The sequence below is a fragment of the Doryrhamphus excisus genome, linkage group LG4 (genome assembly GCF_037039965.1).
Source record: "Doryrhamphus excisus strain RoL-2023G ecotype Guam linkage group LG4, RoL_Dexc_Guam_v1.1, whole genome shotgun sequence".
Taxonomy (NCBI): domain Eukaryota; kingdom Metazoa; phylum Chordata; class Actinopteri; order Syngnathiformes; family Syngnathidae; genus Doryrhamphus; species Doryrhamphus excisus.
In genome coordinates this window covers 23,450,957-23,465,631 of record NC_136360.1, presented here as the reverse complement: position 1 = coordinate 23,465,631, position 14,675 = coordinate 23,450,957, and the positions used below count along the sequence as shown (strand labels likewise).

At 39.4% G+C, this 14,675-nt stretch overlaps 2 protein-coding genes across 3 annotated transcripts in view; one reads left to right on the top strand and one right to left on the bottom strand.

The window, feature by feature from the left end:
- The window catches only part of palld (palladin, cytoskeletal associated protein), a 104,481-nt gene extending 91,994 nt beyond the window's left edge, over positions 1 to 12,487 (top strand). Inside the window, exon 22 of the transcript XR_013627316.1 lies at positions 12,473 to 12,487. The gene's annotated coding sequence lies outside the window, so the exon portion shown is untranslated. The remainder of the gene's footprint in view (positions 1 to 12,472) is intronic.
- On the bottom strand, positions 1,555 to 13,113 carry tbxa2r (thromboxane A2 receptor). 2 transcript variants are annotated; one of them, XM_078790411.1, is made up of 4 exons: positions 13,001 to 13,113; positions 8,507 to 9,378; positions 6,290 to 6,423; positions 2,405 to 2,575 (listed from the first exon to the last, which is right to left on the bottom strand). In XM_078790411.1, exons 2-4 carry the CDS (start codon positions 9,308 to 9,310, stop codon positions 2,551 to 2,553), a joined length of 963 nt encoding a protein of 320 aa, XP_078646537.1. In that variant the 5' UTR covers positions 9,311 to 9,378; positions 13,001 to 13,113; the 3' UTR covers positions 2,405 to 2,550. The 2 variants fall into 2 exon arrangements, with proteins under 2 accessions (XP_078646536.1, XP_078646537.1); XM_078790410.1 differs by lacking the exon at positions 6,290 to 6,423 and having other exon boundaries at positions 1,555 to 2,575.
- Between the last annotated feature and the right edge of the window lie 1,562 nt (positions 13,114 to 14,675).

Below are 14,675 nucleotides of genomic sequence, written 5' to 3'. Positions count from 1 at the left end.
AAGCTTTTTCCTGCTGATAAAAAGCAGTGATAGTGAATGTTTAGTTCAAGGCTCCTCAACAATCACACAAATTATAGACATGAATGAACGTTCATTAAAAACGAAGGCCGTTCTAACTAACCTTTCATTATTACAATATTTACATTATCAATATTTTTGGTAATGTTTAACGTATTGTAACTTTTTAACTGTTTCACATCAGTTGTTGTCTGATCGTGATCTTTTTAAATAGACAGCAACGTCACTTACTACTTCGCAGAATATACAGCAACAACACTGGCTCGTTATTGTAGTATGGCTAAACAGCGCTTCTGGTTATTTAGTACTGTCTGAATGCCAAATGCAGTATTTGTAGAAGTAGTCTCCAAGGCTGTTTTTAGATAACAATAGACTTTGATGTCTGACCATTAGCACATTTTCTTGGCCAGAGGCATGTTTTCCGAGATATTGTTAAAAGGTAGTACTTACGGAGTATTAGGGCGACAATGAGAAAAAAAAAAATTGAGAATAAAGTTGTAATATTACACGAACAAACTCGGAAAAATGTAATATTACAAGAATAAACTTGTAAATTACGAGAATAAACTGGTAAATTTAGGTGAAAAATAATAATAATAATAACTAATAATAAAACTTTATGTAGCAGGCATTGCCTGAGACGACTATGAAAAGTATGGGGGGGGGGCAAAGTGAGACGGACTAGACATGCTAATCTGTTTGTGCTCAACTGCTCTGTTTTGCCGCCATGTTATGAATAAAAGTTAGCCGACCAAGACCAAGAGAGTTGTTACTGTTACAGTTCTCAACGTATCCTTAATACTCCGTAGTAAGTACTGTAAGTCTTTAAGTAGCACAATATAGATATTTTTACGGCAAACCACAACATTTAGCTGAATTGAAGAAAATCACAGAGTCGTGGGTATAGTGTATTCAGTCGAAGGATTACATTGATATTGGAAGAAAACTTGCACAAAACATGCACCGACTTCGCCTAAACATCGGTCCGCGACATTCGCATTTTTTTTGCATCATCGGACAACAAAAGCATATTTGCCAATCATGCATACTGGTATTTACATCCAACTGGAAATAGCACCTTGATCATTTCCAGCTACAAAGAAGCAGGACATCATATCCTCCTAGAAAGTGTCCCGCCTGTAAAGTCCACAGTGGGATTGGTCATCGAGTGTAGAGTCAAACTGTTTTCAAAGGATCCCGGTTAAGGTTTTATATCCAGCCGATCCAGTAGGTGACGTTCAGAGACCCAATTTGTGGAAAAGATCCAGGTATGTTTGAACTGTATTTAAGATTCTAGATTACGTTCATTGGGACCGATTTGCGTTCAGCCTCAATCAAGACTTGAGTCTGCTGGCCATTTTTTTGCAGATCTTTTTACTCTTTTGAACGCATATTGTTTTGAGAAGCTGAACTCTTGGAACTCTATTACGGAAATGTGTTTCCCTACAGTAATTATTGTTATTATTTTTCAATGAATTGAAAACACCTTATGGTTCAAGTTTTTTTTGATGTGTCGCTTTGGCATCAGCAATACTGTCTACTCTAGTATATTACTGTTGTTGATGTTAGGCTTGCTCAGCTATTAGCTAACTGTCATTAGCAAACTGTAGCTAGCTAATGTTCGCTACAGTAGAGGCAATGAGCGCTAAATACCTATAAATATGACTACAAATCATTCAAATTACAAAGACAAAACCGCAAATTTGCTAGTAATATGTAATAGGAGTATAAATACCAACAAAAACATAAAGATCACCTCAAATCTCCATGGCGACCATTGAACTGTTCACCACTTTAGTACACAAAAACACCCCTAAATAATCATGTATTGGAAAAATATTTTCTATGTGTTGTTTTACATATATTGGAACACTTTTAGTACCCGGCCATATCACAATTCAATAATTGTGTTTTTTGATGCACCCTAATATATATATATATATAAATAGATATTGTATGTGTATTGTATTGTGAGTGTATATGTGAGAAACAATAATGTAACATACTAGTATGCATGTCTGAAATAAATTAAGAAAGACGAAGAGTGAAAAACAAATTTGTCCGTGAGAGAGTATACTGTGGTTTTCCTGTTTTGTAGCTTCTGTAGTGGTTTGTGTACTTTTTCACATGCATGCCTGGTTTTTGGGGGTTGTGGTTAATACTGCAAAACACGAGGCCATGATTATAACAGCCTTTACAAACGCAGGACCTCCACCCGCTATCAGTGTAACTGGCTTTAAGGTATACTGTTATATATACGGTATTATACGGTATTGTTTCTTTTCTCAGTCTGTTCCGTTTCCTCTGCACTAAGAGGCCTACCAAGTGAAGAAGAACGTCTGAACCTGTGAACGGTGTCCCTCAGAGATGGGTTTAGGATGAGCGTGGACCACCGGGACCAGTTCATTCGGGGGTGGATTCTGTGCAATACCGACCGGCGAAACAAGATATACACCCATGGGTCCAGGATCTGGTTCCAGGAGGCAAAGCGCAGCCACAGCAGAAGGTATATGACCTGTAGAGGACGTCCACTCAGCACAGTTTGTGCAATAAAGACCTGGTGGTAGAGAAGTGGAAGGAGAGGTAAGAACAGAAAAGTTCAAAGACGTCAACGGAAGTCGTTATAAATAAATATACAGTAACATTAAATTAGAGTAAGTCACACTTGAATGAATATTAGATGATAGCAAATGAGAGTTAAGAACCAAAAAAGTTTTTCATCCTGACTTTATCGCTTTATGAGAGGTAAAATCATATTAACTTTTTTTTAAACATGAAAACATTACTCTAAGTTTCAATTACAGGGTCAGCTGGTGTCGACTTGTAATGGTGGAACATGTCGCAAGCAGAAAGGCATTACCGACGACGACGTGAGACATAATTGCAGGTTTGCTTGGGTGGAGCTGCTGAAATATGACATGCGTTCTCGGCGGCGGCCATGCAAAGTGACAGTAACGAGATGTTGACCCTTAAAATGAACACAGCAGGAGATTTTAGTGTCTTGAGAGCACGCCACTCTAAATGTTGAGTTATTTTTCAGGAAAAAAAAAATCATGAAAAAAAAATGAAAAGTTAACAAACTTACTATGTACATAAGGAAACAAATTATGATGGTTTTTGAAGTAACCGACAAAGTATATCACTTTCAAAACACAAGACAAGACATCCTGCACAGAACCTGATGTAATTCCGGTCAATTCTTTTGAGTTGTTCTTTTTTTTTTTTAATTTTTTTTAGAGAAATTGAACAACCTCAAGCATGAAAATGTAAGTAATTACTAAGGGTGTCTGTATCCAACCGTGTAACCCGCATCTGACGTCACGTGACATCAGCCGACTGACATCAAAGTCCCTGCGGAAGCAATCAGCAACTCCTGAAACGTCTCAAGACGCCGAATTTTTAGCAGCCGGGACGATGCAAAAACTTTACAAAGAAAAAAGGCTGTGTTCTCTTGGAACTCTAGTACGGAAATGTGTTTCCCTACAGTAGTTATTATTATTATTTTTCCATGAATTGAAAGGTTTTTTTTTATGTGTCGCTTTGAATTTGGCTGTATTGTTATTTTGATAAATGCTTTATAATTATCTTTATTGCCAAGTTAAGTTAAGTTAAGTTAAGTTAAAGGGATAGTTCAGATTTTTCATGTGAAGTTGGAGTTGCTGGGGTTACACAAGTAAGGAGTCTGACTTTGGCAGGAGACAAATATAACGCTGAGTGATTTTTTTACTCTTTTGAACGCATATTGTTTTGAGAAGCTGAACTTTTGGAACTCTATTACGGAAATGTGTTTCCCTACAGTAGTTATTGTTATTATTTTTCCATGAATTGAAAACACCTTATGGTTCAATTTTTTTTTATGTGTCGCTATGAATTTGGCTGTACTGTTATTTCGATAAATGCTTCATAATAATCCTTATTGCCAAGTTAAGTTAAGTTAAGTTAAAGGGATAGTTCAGATTTTTCATGTGAAGTTGGAGTTGCTGGGGTTACAAAAGTAAGGAGTCTGACTTTGGTAGGAGACAAATATAACGCTGAGTGATTTGTGAGATCTTTTTACTCTTTTGAACGCATATTGTTTTGAGAAGCTGAACTCTTGGAACTCTTGGAACTCTATTACGGAAATGTGTTTCCCTACAGTAGTTATTGTTATTATTTTTCCATGAATTGAAAACACCTTATGGTTCAAGTTTTTTTTATGTGTGGCTTTGAATTTGGCTGTAGTTATTTCGATAAATGCTTTATAATTATCTTTATTACCAAGTTAAGTTAAGTTAAAGGGATAGTTCAGATTTTTCATGTGAAGTTGGAGTTGCTGGGGTTACACAAGTAAGGAGTCTGACTTTGGCAGGAGACAAATATAACGCTGAGTGATTTTTTTACTCTTTTGAACGCATATTGTTTTGAGAAGCTGAACTCTTGGAACTCTATTACGGAAATGTGTTTCCCTACAGTAGTTATTGTTATTTGTAGTTATTGTTATTATTTTTCCATGAATTGAAAACACCTTATGGTTCAAGTTTTTTTTATGTCGCTATGAATTTGGCTGTACTGTTATTTCGATAAATGCTTCATAATTATCCTTATTGCCAAGTTAAGTTAAGTTAAGTTAAAGGGATAGTTCAGATTTTTCATGTGAAGTTGGAGTTGCTGGGGTTACAAAAGTAAGGAGTCTGACTTTGGCAGGAGACAAATATAACGCTGAGTGATTTGTGAGATCTTTTTACTCTTTTGAACGCATATTGTTTTGAGAAGCTGAACTTTTGGAACTCTATTACGGAAATGTGTTTCCCTACAGTAATTATTGTTATTATTTTTCCATGAATTGAAAACACCTTATGGTTCAAGTTTTTTTTTATGTGTCGCTTTGAATTTGGCTGTACTGTTATTCCGATAAATGCTTTATAATTATCTTTATTGCCAAGTTAAGTTAAGTTAAAGGGATAGTTCAGATTTTTCATCCGAAGTTGGAGTTGCTGGAGTTACACAAGTAAGGAGTCTGACTTCGCAGGGATTTGGCAAGAGACAAATATAAAGTGAGAGATCTTTTTACTCTTTTGAACGCATATTGTTTTGAGAAGCTGAACTCCTTAGTCGTGTAACCCCAGCGACGACCTGGAACAACGCTCTTCATCACCCAAATCGGACCAGAACTGGACTTGGAGGACCGATTGGGCAGTAAGTCGCTGTTGATGTACTACACCGCTAATGGGGATGCCATACAAGCTCAAAAAAATATGTCAAAATGTCCAAAAAATCAGAACTCCCTTTAAGGAAAAAGTAAAAAAAAGTCTTATTTGTATGGAAATGGAAATATATTGAAATTATAAGATACCTTTGAATAAACTTATCAGTTGCTGAGTGTCCTGGTTTCTGTCAATCAAATAATGGTGATAAAATGTATGTACTGTAAGTATCACATTAAAAACAGTTTCCAGACAACTCGGTTTACTCCATCCAAAACTTTGCCAGTTATTGAGTGTTAAGGTTAGACAAATGACGCTGAAAAGCAAGTATAGAGAGCATCAGCATAACAAGCGCAGCAAGACGACAGGCACTCTAATAATAGAGTGATTTCATGGATTAGGGGAGGAGAGAAATTGTACAAACCAGGGATGCTCCGATCAACGCGGCACCGATCAATATCGTCTGATCTCCGTATGCCGATAAACGGCTTTCAAAGCCCACCACAAACACCGATCCATGAGTTCCGTGTCTGCTGTGCCAACAGAATGTGGCGTCTTGTATCGAGCTTGGCTACGCCGATCGATGCCAGCGTGTTTGATCACCTTACCAAACAGTTCGACTATTCCTGCATCTTTGTTTACGCACTTTGCCTGTCTGTCACTGGTTGAACTTTGCATTGGAGGCGGCGAGCTAGCTAACTTCTGGTCTTTGGATTCCAAATGGGACTTTTTCCCATAGTAACATTTTGTTTTTGTTTGTCACTAACAACTCTACTCTCTTGTCATGATGCTAATTAATTAGTTGTTCAATGAAAATATCGTGTGTCCAGCCTTATGATAGTGATACTGCGACAGGGGTCTGCACCACTCATCATAAATAAATGTAGTTCACCCATGTGATCGATTGGCTGATGTCACTCATGGATGATCGATACCCGAATCGGCGGCATAAAACCCTGATGGGAGCATCCCTGGTATCAACTGATGAGTTCATCCAAGACGTGGTTCGTTTGGCACGTTGGAGATCACAGCCCGATGTTAAATGGGGACGACGGTTCGCTTACGAATCAACCTTTAGTTTTACTCGCCTTATTCGGGAAACTTGACACATGATGTATATCCAGGGATCGAATATCTGATTGCAGGTGGCCATGCGTACGTAGAACAAAACAGTTTCAGGGCTTACGGGCTCCGCTGACGATGACTTGACCAGAATATAAATCTGTGCAAGGTGTCACACATACCAGGGTTAGACTGGACTACAGAACTACTAGGTACTAGGTACTGCAATGAACGGGGCTATGAACATCACACTGGTTTTGTTTGCCATGCAGAATTTAACTTAAGCATCTCTTATTAGGAGTTGTACTGTTCCGTAAAAAAGTACATCTTTTGGCTTGACCAAATAACAAAATGGAAATAAATAAAAATCAAATTTCCGGTCCTATGATCAGCTGGGATAGACTCCAGCTGACCATCGGACCGGAAAAGCACTAGAAAATGTTTCCTCATGTTGACCATGACCGACCGTTAAATTGAGTTTCCTATTCCCGGTTTCCAGGAAACTGGTTTTGCCCATGTTGGACTGCAAATCAAGTCCAGCTTGAACGCACCATCAGATAATCCGAGGGCTTTTACTTCTACGCTTTGAGAAGATTGCATTGCTGAGGAGAAATGAAGCACGGAGAAGGGAAGCGCATAACAGCTCCTAGGATGGTAGGACGCCTCATTATGGATCAAACGGGCGCCGGCCAGTGATGATAAAACCAACACACAACAGATAGAAAGGTCAGGGTGGGGTCCTGGGGGGGCTTTAGATGCCTTTGTCACATGACACCACCGGGGAATCGCCTGAATGGAACATGAATCCTTGTGTAAGAAATACTTTTTCCCTGTGTCAAAGCTATTTCTTACACGTACGCAAATATGAATAAAATAAAGATGATATGAAAAGATCATCCAAGATGGGGATCTTACTCATGAGTGTTAGCAACACAAAACACAGACACAAAAACTATTATTCACTCATTAACTGTGGAAAAGGGTGGGCGACATGAACAAGGCTCCCAAAAGTATTGCTATGAATATGAATTTGTTGAACGTCATAATTCTCTCTGAAACATCTAACCCCAATGTTTACTTCAACTAGTATCACATAAATATTTGACATTCAAGTACAGGCATATTTTGAATACTGTGATAGAAAGATGGAACGATGGATAGATAGATAGATAGATAGATAGATAGATAGATAGATAGATAGATAGATAGATAGAATGATAGATAGATAGATAGAATGATAGATAGATAGATAGAATGATAGATAGATAGATAGATAGATAGATAGATAGATAGATAGATAGATAGATAGAACGATAGATAGAACGATAGATAGAACGATAGATAGAACAATAGCACGATAGAATGATAGATAGAACGATAGAACGATAGAATGATAGAACAATAGAACGATAGAACGATAGATCGAACGATAGAACGATAGATAGATAGATAGATAGATAGAACGATAGATCGAACGATAGAAAGAACGATAGATAGAACGATAGATAGATAGAATGATAGATAGAACGATAGATAGAACGATAGATAGAACGATAGATAGAACAATTGCACGATAGAATGATAGATAGAACAATAGAACGATAGATAGAACAATAGAACGATAGATAGAACGATAGATAGAACGATAGATAGAACGATAGATAGAACGATAGATCGAACGACAGATTGATAGATCGATAGATCGAACGACAGATTGATAGATCGATAGATCGAACGACAGATTGATAGATCGATAGATCGAACGACAGATTGATAGATCGATAGATAGAACGATAGATGGATAGATGGATAGATAGAACGATAGATGGATAGATAGAACGATAGATGGATAGATAGAACGATAGATGGATAGATAGAACGATAGATGGATAGATAGAACGATAGATGGAAAAAAAAAAGAACGATAGATGGATAGATAGAACGATAGATGGATAGATAGAACGATAGATGGATAGATAGAACGATAGATGGATAGATAGAATGATAGATGGATAGATAGAACGATAGATGGATAGATAGAACGATAGATGGATAGATAGAACGATAGATGGATAGATGGATAGATAGAATGATAGATGGATAGATAGAATGATAGATGGATAGATGGATAGATAGAACGATAGATGGATAGATGGATAGATAGAACGATAGATGGATAGATGGATAGATAGAATGATAGATGGATAGATGGATAGATAGAATGATAGAACGATGGTTCTCACCAGCAGGGGACACCAGCAGATGGAAGCAATGGCCATGATCAGGATGAGCTGCACCATCATTTCCACTTCCTGGTCTCGGCGGCGTTGCCGGTTGTCCTGCCCACAGCAGACCCTGATCAACGTGACCACACTGATTGTGTTCAACACGAAGGACACGGCGATGCAGGTCAACCCCACCAGGGAAAAGAGCAGGGAAAAGGCCAGGTCGGTGCCTGCTGAGCTGATGTTTAAAAAACACCAGGATCCGGGCATCTGCACGTGGTAGCTCCCGATGCCGGTTAGCGGCAAGGACGCCACGGCGCCAGCGCTCATCCACACGAGCATCAACATGGACACTGTTCGCCTCTTGGGCGTGCTGGCGGTGCGTGCAAACGGGCGATTGATGCCGATGAAGCGCTCCACGGCCATGGCGGCGCCGAGCAGCAGCGGGCACAGTCCGTAGAAGACCATGGACATGCCCATGAAGTTGCAGAAGTGGCAGCGGGGGTCTAAAGTGCGCCAGTTGAAGTGCGTGACGTGGAAGGAGACCACAATGGTGCCCGTGACCAACAGGCCCATGAAGTCGGTGACCACCAGGCCTCCCAGAAAGATGAGGAAGGAAGAGCGAGCGCTGCTGTGGGTCTGCCGGAACGACTTGAGAAGAACCACGAAGGCGATGAGGTTGGAGGTGAGACCCAAAGCACTGAAGATGGAGGAGAAGTAGGCTGAGGCAATGGTGGGCACGTACTTAAATGGAGGGCTGTTAATGGAGTAGCAGAGAGGGGTGTCGGTGTCATTGGAGGGCGGAAGGACTGAGGTGTTCATGGTGACCAGCCGGGATGGGCGATGTCCGCTTCAGATTTTGAAGAACAATATCAGTTTGCCTCTTCAACCTTGAAAAGAAAAACAAATCGGATGTCAGACCCACTTGGACGCAAGTGCACCGAATGGGAATACAAAACCATACGCCAGTTAGCACAAAATACCAATATACCAAAATACCAATACACTGTACGCTACTGATCAAAATGTAGTGTACATTTTCCATACTTATTGTATGGAATTATGGGGTAATAACTATAAAAGCAATCTTCACTGGCTAAATGTACTGAAAAAAAGGCCAGTAAGGATAATTCATAATGCCGCCTACAGAGAACATACTAACTCCAAACAATACAAGCAGTTGATGTTTGCTAAATCCAAGGATGAAGAGTCTTGAACCAGTCATGATGTGCTATATATATCACTATATATACGTATATATATATACTATATATATATCACTTGACACTTACTATGGTACCCATTATGGCATTGGATGCTCATATCACCCAGTACTTTGGTACGGGACAAAAAAAAAATGTAATAAAAAAAATTATATTATGAAAGCAGGAAGTGAACAAATCCCAGGGCACAACAACCATTCACACTCACATTCATACCTATGGACAATTTGGAGTCGCTAATTAACCTAGCATGTTTTTGGAATGTGGGAGGAAACCGGAGTACCCGGAGTAAACCCACACATGCACGGGGAGAACATGCAAACTCCGCACAGAGATGACCGAGGGTGGAATCGAACTCCAGTCTCCTAGCTCCGAGGCCTGCGCGCTAACCACTCTCCAGCCGTGCGGCCCACACATGGGAAATATTTTGTTATTAAAGTATAATCGGAGTGTAAAGGTGACTATAGGGGTGTTATTTCATGTTTATGGGGCTCTAACAATGGTAAAAACTGTATTTACATAGTAGTGTGATTATGAAAATATTCAATTTCCAGTATTAATTTTGAATCCTACTTTGTGGACATTCACTTGGCCGAGGGTGGAATCGAACTCCTAGGTCTCCTAGCTGTGAGGTCCGCGCGCTAACCACTCGTCCACCGTGCAGCCTCATCTCCAGCCCTTGTCTTTGTCAAACACTCTCACCTATGTTAACCTGAGAATCACTAATATGGTGACAGCGGGTCCTTTTGTAGCAGGGCTGAAATGCAGTGGAAAGACAACTAAGACAAACAATATAAAAGAATGAAACAACATGGCTTACACTTCCCGAGTGTGCTCCGTGGCAATAATGTGGGGAAAAAAGTCCTGGTGACTTTTCAGAAGGTCATTTACTTCCTGGTGAGAGCTTAAAAAACATGATCATAGACAGCTGGCATCCTGGTTTCCACCTGTTTGACCTGTTGACTTCCTACAGAGGTGACAGATCCACCAAGACCACAACAAGCAGGTTTTTCCCCACAGCCATAACGACAAAGGCTATAAGATCATACAATGATTCATTCATCCGCCCTTTTTTTTTGTCTGTGTAACAAGAGCCATGTCTCTGCCTTGTTTATACTCAGCTCGGCCTGGACTTTGTCGTTTTATGCTGTGTCAGGTTCTACCATGTTAAATGATGGCTTCCATGTACACGTATAAACAGGAGACCTTCTGAAATGTGCTTTATTAAAGGTTTCCCAAATTTGGACACAATGCCGATTTTAATGGCACATTTTTAACAGGATTACTTTTGTTAGAGGGAATAATCTTTCCTGAAAAATAATTTTAATATTTGAAATACATGAAAACACCTGCGTATTAAATGTGGTGAACTAGCCTTGAAGTTGAAGTATTTGTCATTTTAGAAATAAGGAGTTAGTATGTTCTCTGTAGGCGGCATTATGAATTATCCTTACTGGCCTTTTTTTCCCAGTACATTTAGCGAGTGAAGATTGCTTTTATAGTTATTATCCCATATTTCCACACGATAACTAAGATAGGGTAGAACCAGAGAGCATGTTTCATGTCTCAAATGCATTGAGACTTCACGCCAAGTGTTATTACATACGCGGCACATAAAAATAAAAAGGAGACAAACACGTTTAGTGACTTGATACGCAATCAGATGTACTCGGGAATAAAACACAGTTACTGGTTTAGCACAATTATTACAGCTAAGCAAAACAGAAGTTCTGCGGTAAATAAATACATGATGACGGATCCTTAACTGTGAAAACACTTCATAGAATTCATTCCTGGAGTACGGCAGCATGTCAAAGAAAACCCAACTTCTTTTCACTGATAACTGATGAGGTCCTTCACTATCTCGGAAAATCCGACGTCGAGACAGACGATGCTCGACGCCGAGTGCGGCCGTGAAAAACCTTTCTAAGTACGCCATTAAGCAAAAAGTGCCTATTAGCATCGAATCAATACATCAATATGTCATATTTAGTACGGCCTCACCGAGACTTGAAAATGGCTTCCCTTTGGAGAGTAACAGGAAACCACAATTTGTGCATGAAGCCCAGAGAAGGCTGAAGCTATGTTAATATTTTAGAGCAGGGGTCTCAAACACGCGGCCCGCGGGCCAAATGTGGCCCGCAGGACACGAGTTTGATGCCCCGGCCTTGATATGAAAGTTTAAGTTTGATATGGATGCTGTATGGTATCATGTACCCAGAAAAAATTATTACGTTTGATTCATGTTCATGTTAAAGGTTAAATAACTGATAATAGTTATCCTCCCTATCCGTGTGGAAGTGGTAAGTTTTTGGATATTTATAAGTTGAAAGGAAATAACTCGAAGGCTAACGTTTAGGTGGCTAGCTCTCTAGTTTGCGAGTTAGCACGTGTCTCAAGACCCTGCAGTTGCGCAATATGTTGTAAATAAAAAGAGTATAAATGTGACTATAGTCGTGTTTTGTCATGTCTACAGGGCTCTAATAATGCTTTGTTCATTTTAATATGAAAAAAATCATTTGTCTACCCACCAACTATATGTGGTTTCTTAGGTTTTTATTATTATTATTATTATATTTATTTATTACTGATTGATTTTCTTTATTCTTGATTTGTTTATTTATTTTTCATCTTATTTTGTGTAGAAAAATAAAAAGCAAGATATTTGAGAACAGTGGAATGTTTTATCAGAGCTTTTCTTGTAGAAAATTGGAACCAAAGCGAAGTTTTTTTTTTACATTTTTTTGTTTTTAATAAATGCTTTTTTTTTTTTTGGAAAATCTGATGCGGCCCAGCCTCACCCAGACCCGAGCTCCAGTGGCCCCCAAGTAAATTGAGTTTGAGACCCCTGTTGTAATCTGCTAGTGTCTGCGTTTACCAAGTTACTACATTTGAATTTTTCCATAATGACTTAGGGGTGAATGAAAAAAAAAACATGTAAATTTTCAAGAAAAATGTGCAAATTTGAGGGACGGTGGATCCTGATTTGCAAAGCTTTTGTTTAAGTCGTGTAGGTCTGGTTGACATCATTCCAGGAAAGATAAAGTTGTTTCATGAGTCACTACCACGAACGAAACAACAAATGAAATCAAGTAGGGTCCACGTCCACTAAAATAAACCATATCAAATATTTGCACGATAAATGTACACTGTGATGTGTTTTTTTCCCAAAGTAACTCACGTCAACAATAACACAAATTATGCATCACGTTAGCAGTCTCAGTGGTATTACCATCACACAACTGTCATGCATTTTATATGTTGACCAAGTAATACATTTGTGTCTTACCATTACAGGAGGTTTGAGAAGCAGACTTTGAGTCTTCCATCCGGACCATCAGTCGTGGATCCGATACCAACAATCACAGAAGAAGGTGGTGGGGACCGTGTCCATCGTGCGAAGCTTTATCTATATGATGACAAGTAACTTCCACTGCTGCTCAGCTCCCAGCGGCTCAGATACTCATCCGCGTCCTGTCCACATTCATGCTTCCTTTAGCTCCCTCCGAAAAGGGGAAGGGCTTTTGGGAAGACACAACACACTATGTTAGGCAAGAAAGAGCAACACAGAATAACTTTGCCGTCAGGATACAAATATAATCATATAAGCACTAAAAGGCTCTGATTTGTAAACGTCCCCTTGGAAAATAATGCAAGATTTTTTCATGATCCAGTTATTGTGTTCCATGTACGGTATGTTTATATGTCGTTTGCATGACGCTGTTAGACAGACATAAGCAGTGAAGATGGAGACCAGGACGTCCAAAAACATTTATGAAGGGGACCCTCTCTTAGCAGGTAGGAATGCATGATCATAAAACTTTTGTAGCAGACGTCTCCTTTTACGGTACAATGTGTTTAAAAAAACGCAGGTAATATTTATAGATTTAAAGTACCGTAAATGCTCTTATCAAAGCTGGAGATTTATTTACTGTTTGTGCTAAGCAATGATGTGTTTTCTTGCAGGTAAAAATGTAAAAAACTACGATTTCAAACGCCACACTGCTTTCAACTCAATCGGGATGACACATCTCCAGCCCTTTCATTCATTCATTCATTCGTTTTCTACCACTTAGTCGCTGGAGCCTATCCCAGCTGTCTTCAGGCGAGAGGCGGGGTGCACCCTGGACTGGTGGACATGTCCCGACCATCTCAGTCTGCCCTCTCTGACTTTATCTCCAAGGCCTTTAACATCTAATGTCGCTCTGATGTACTCCTTCCCGATCCTATCCTTCCTGGTCACTCCCAATGATCGCCGGCCAATCACAGAGCACATATAGACAAACAACCATTCACACTCACATTCATACCTATGGACAATTTGGAGTGGCTAATTAACCTAGCATGTTTTTGGAGGAAACCGGAGTACCCGGAGAAAACCCACGCATACACGGGGAGAACATGCAAACTCCACACAGAGATGGCCGAGGGTGGAATTGAACCCTGGTCTCCTAGCTGTGAGGTCTGCGCGCTAACCACTCTCCAGCCCTTGTCTTTGTCAAACACTCTCACCTATGTTAACCTAAGAATCACTAATATGGTGACAGCGGGTCCTTTTGTAGCAGGGCTGAAATGCAGTGGAAATAGTTTTTTTTTTAATTCATATTCATTTTTTTTGATGAATTGCTATTTATCTTATTGTGCTTCATAACATTGTGGACTATATGCAAATTGGCATCATAAAAACAGAGGGAGGCAGCGGACTTGGTGAAAATTCGAGTGTAGACCACAAGGTTCAATCAAACAACTAAAAAAAAAAATTAAACACTATAAGACCAATAAACTACTTATTTACTAAAAGAGTCATTTTAATAATGCATTTTGTGAGTGACTTTATTCCCGCTATTTTCACATGCTATACTTTCAACGCTGCTAATGAGAAAAGGCGATTCAATTAAACCAGAAGTGGAAATTGTGTAAGTCATTTATAACTGCAGGCAATTAAAAAGGACAACAATGTTTTT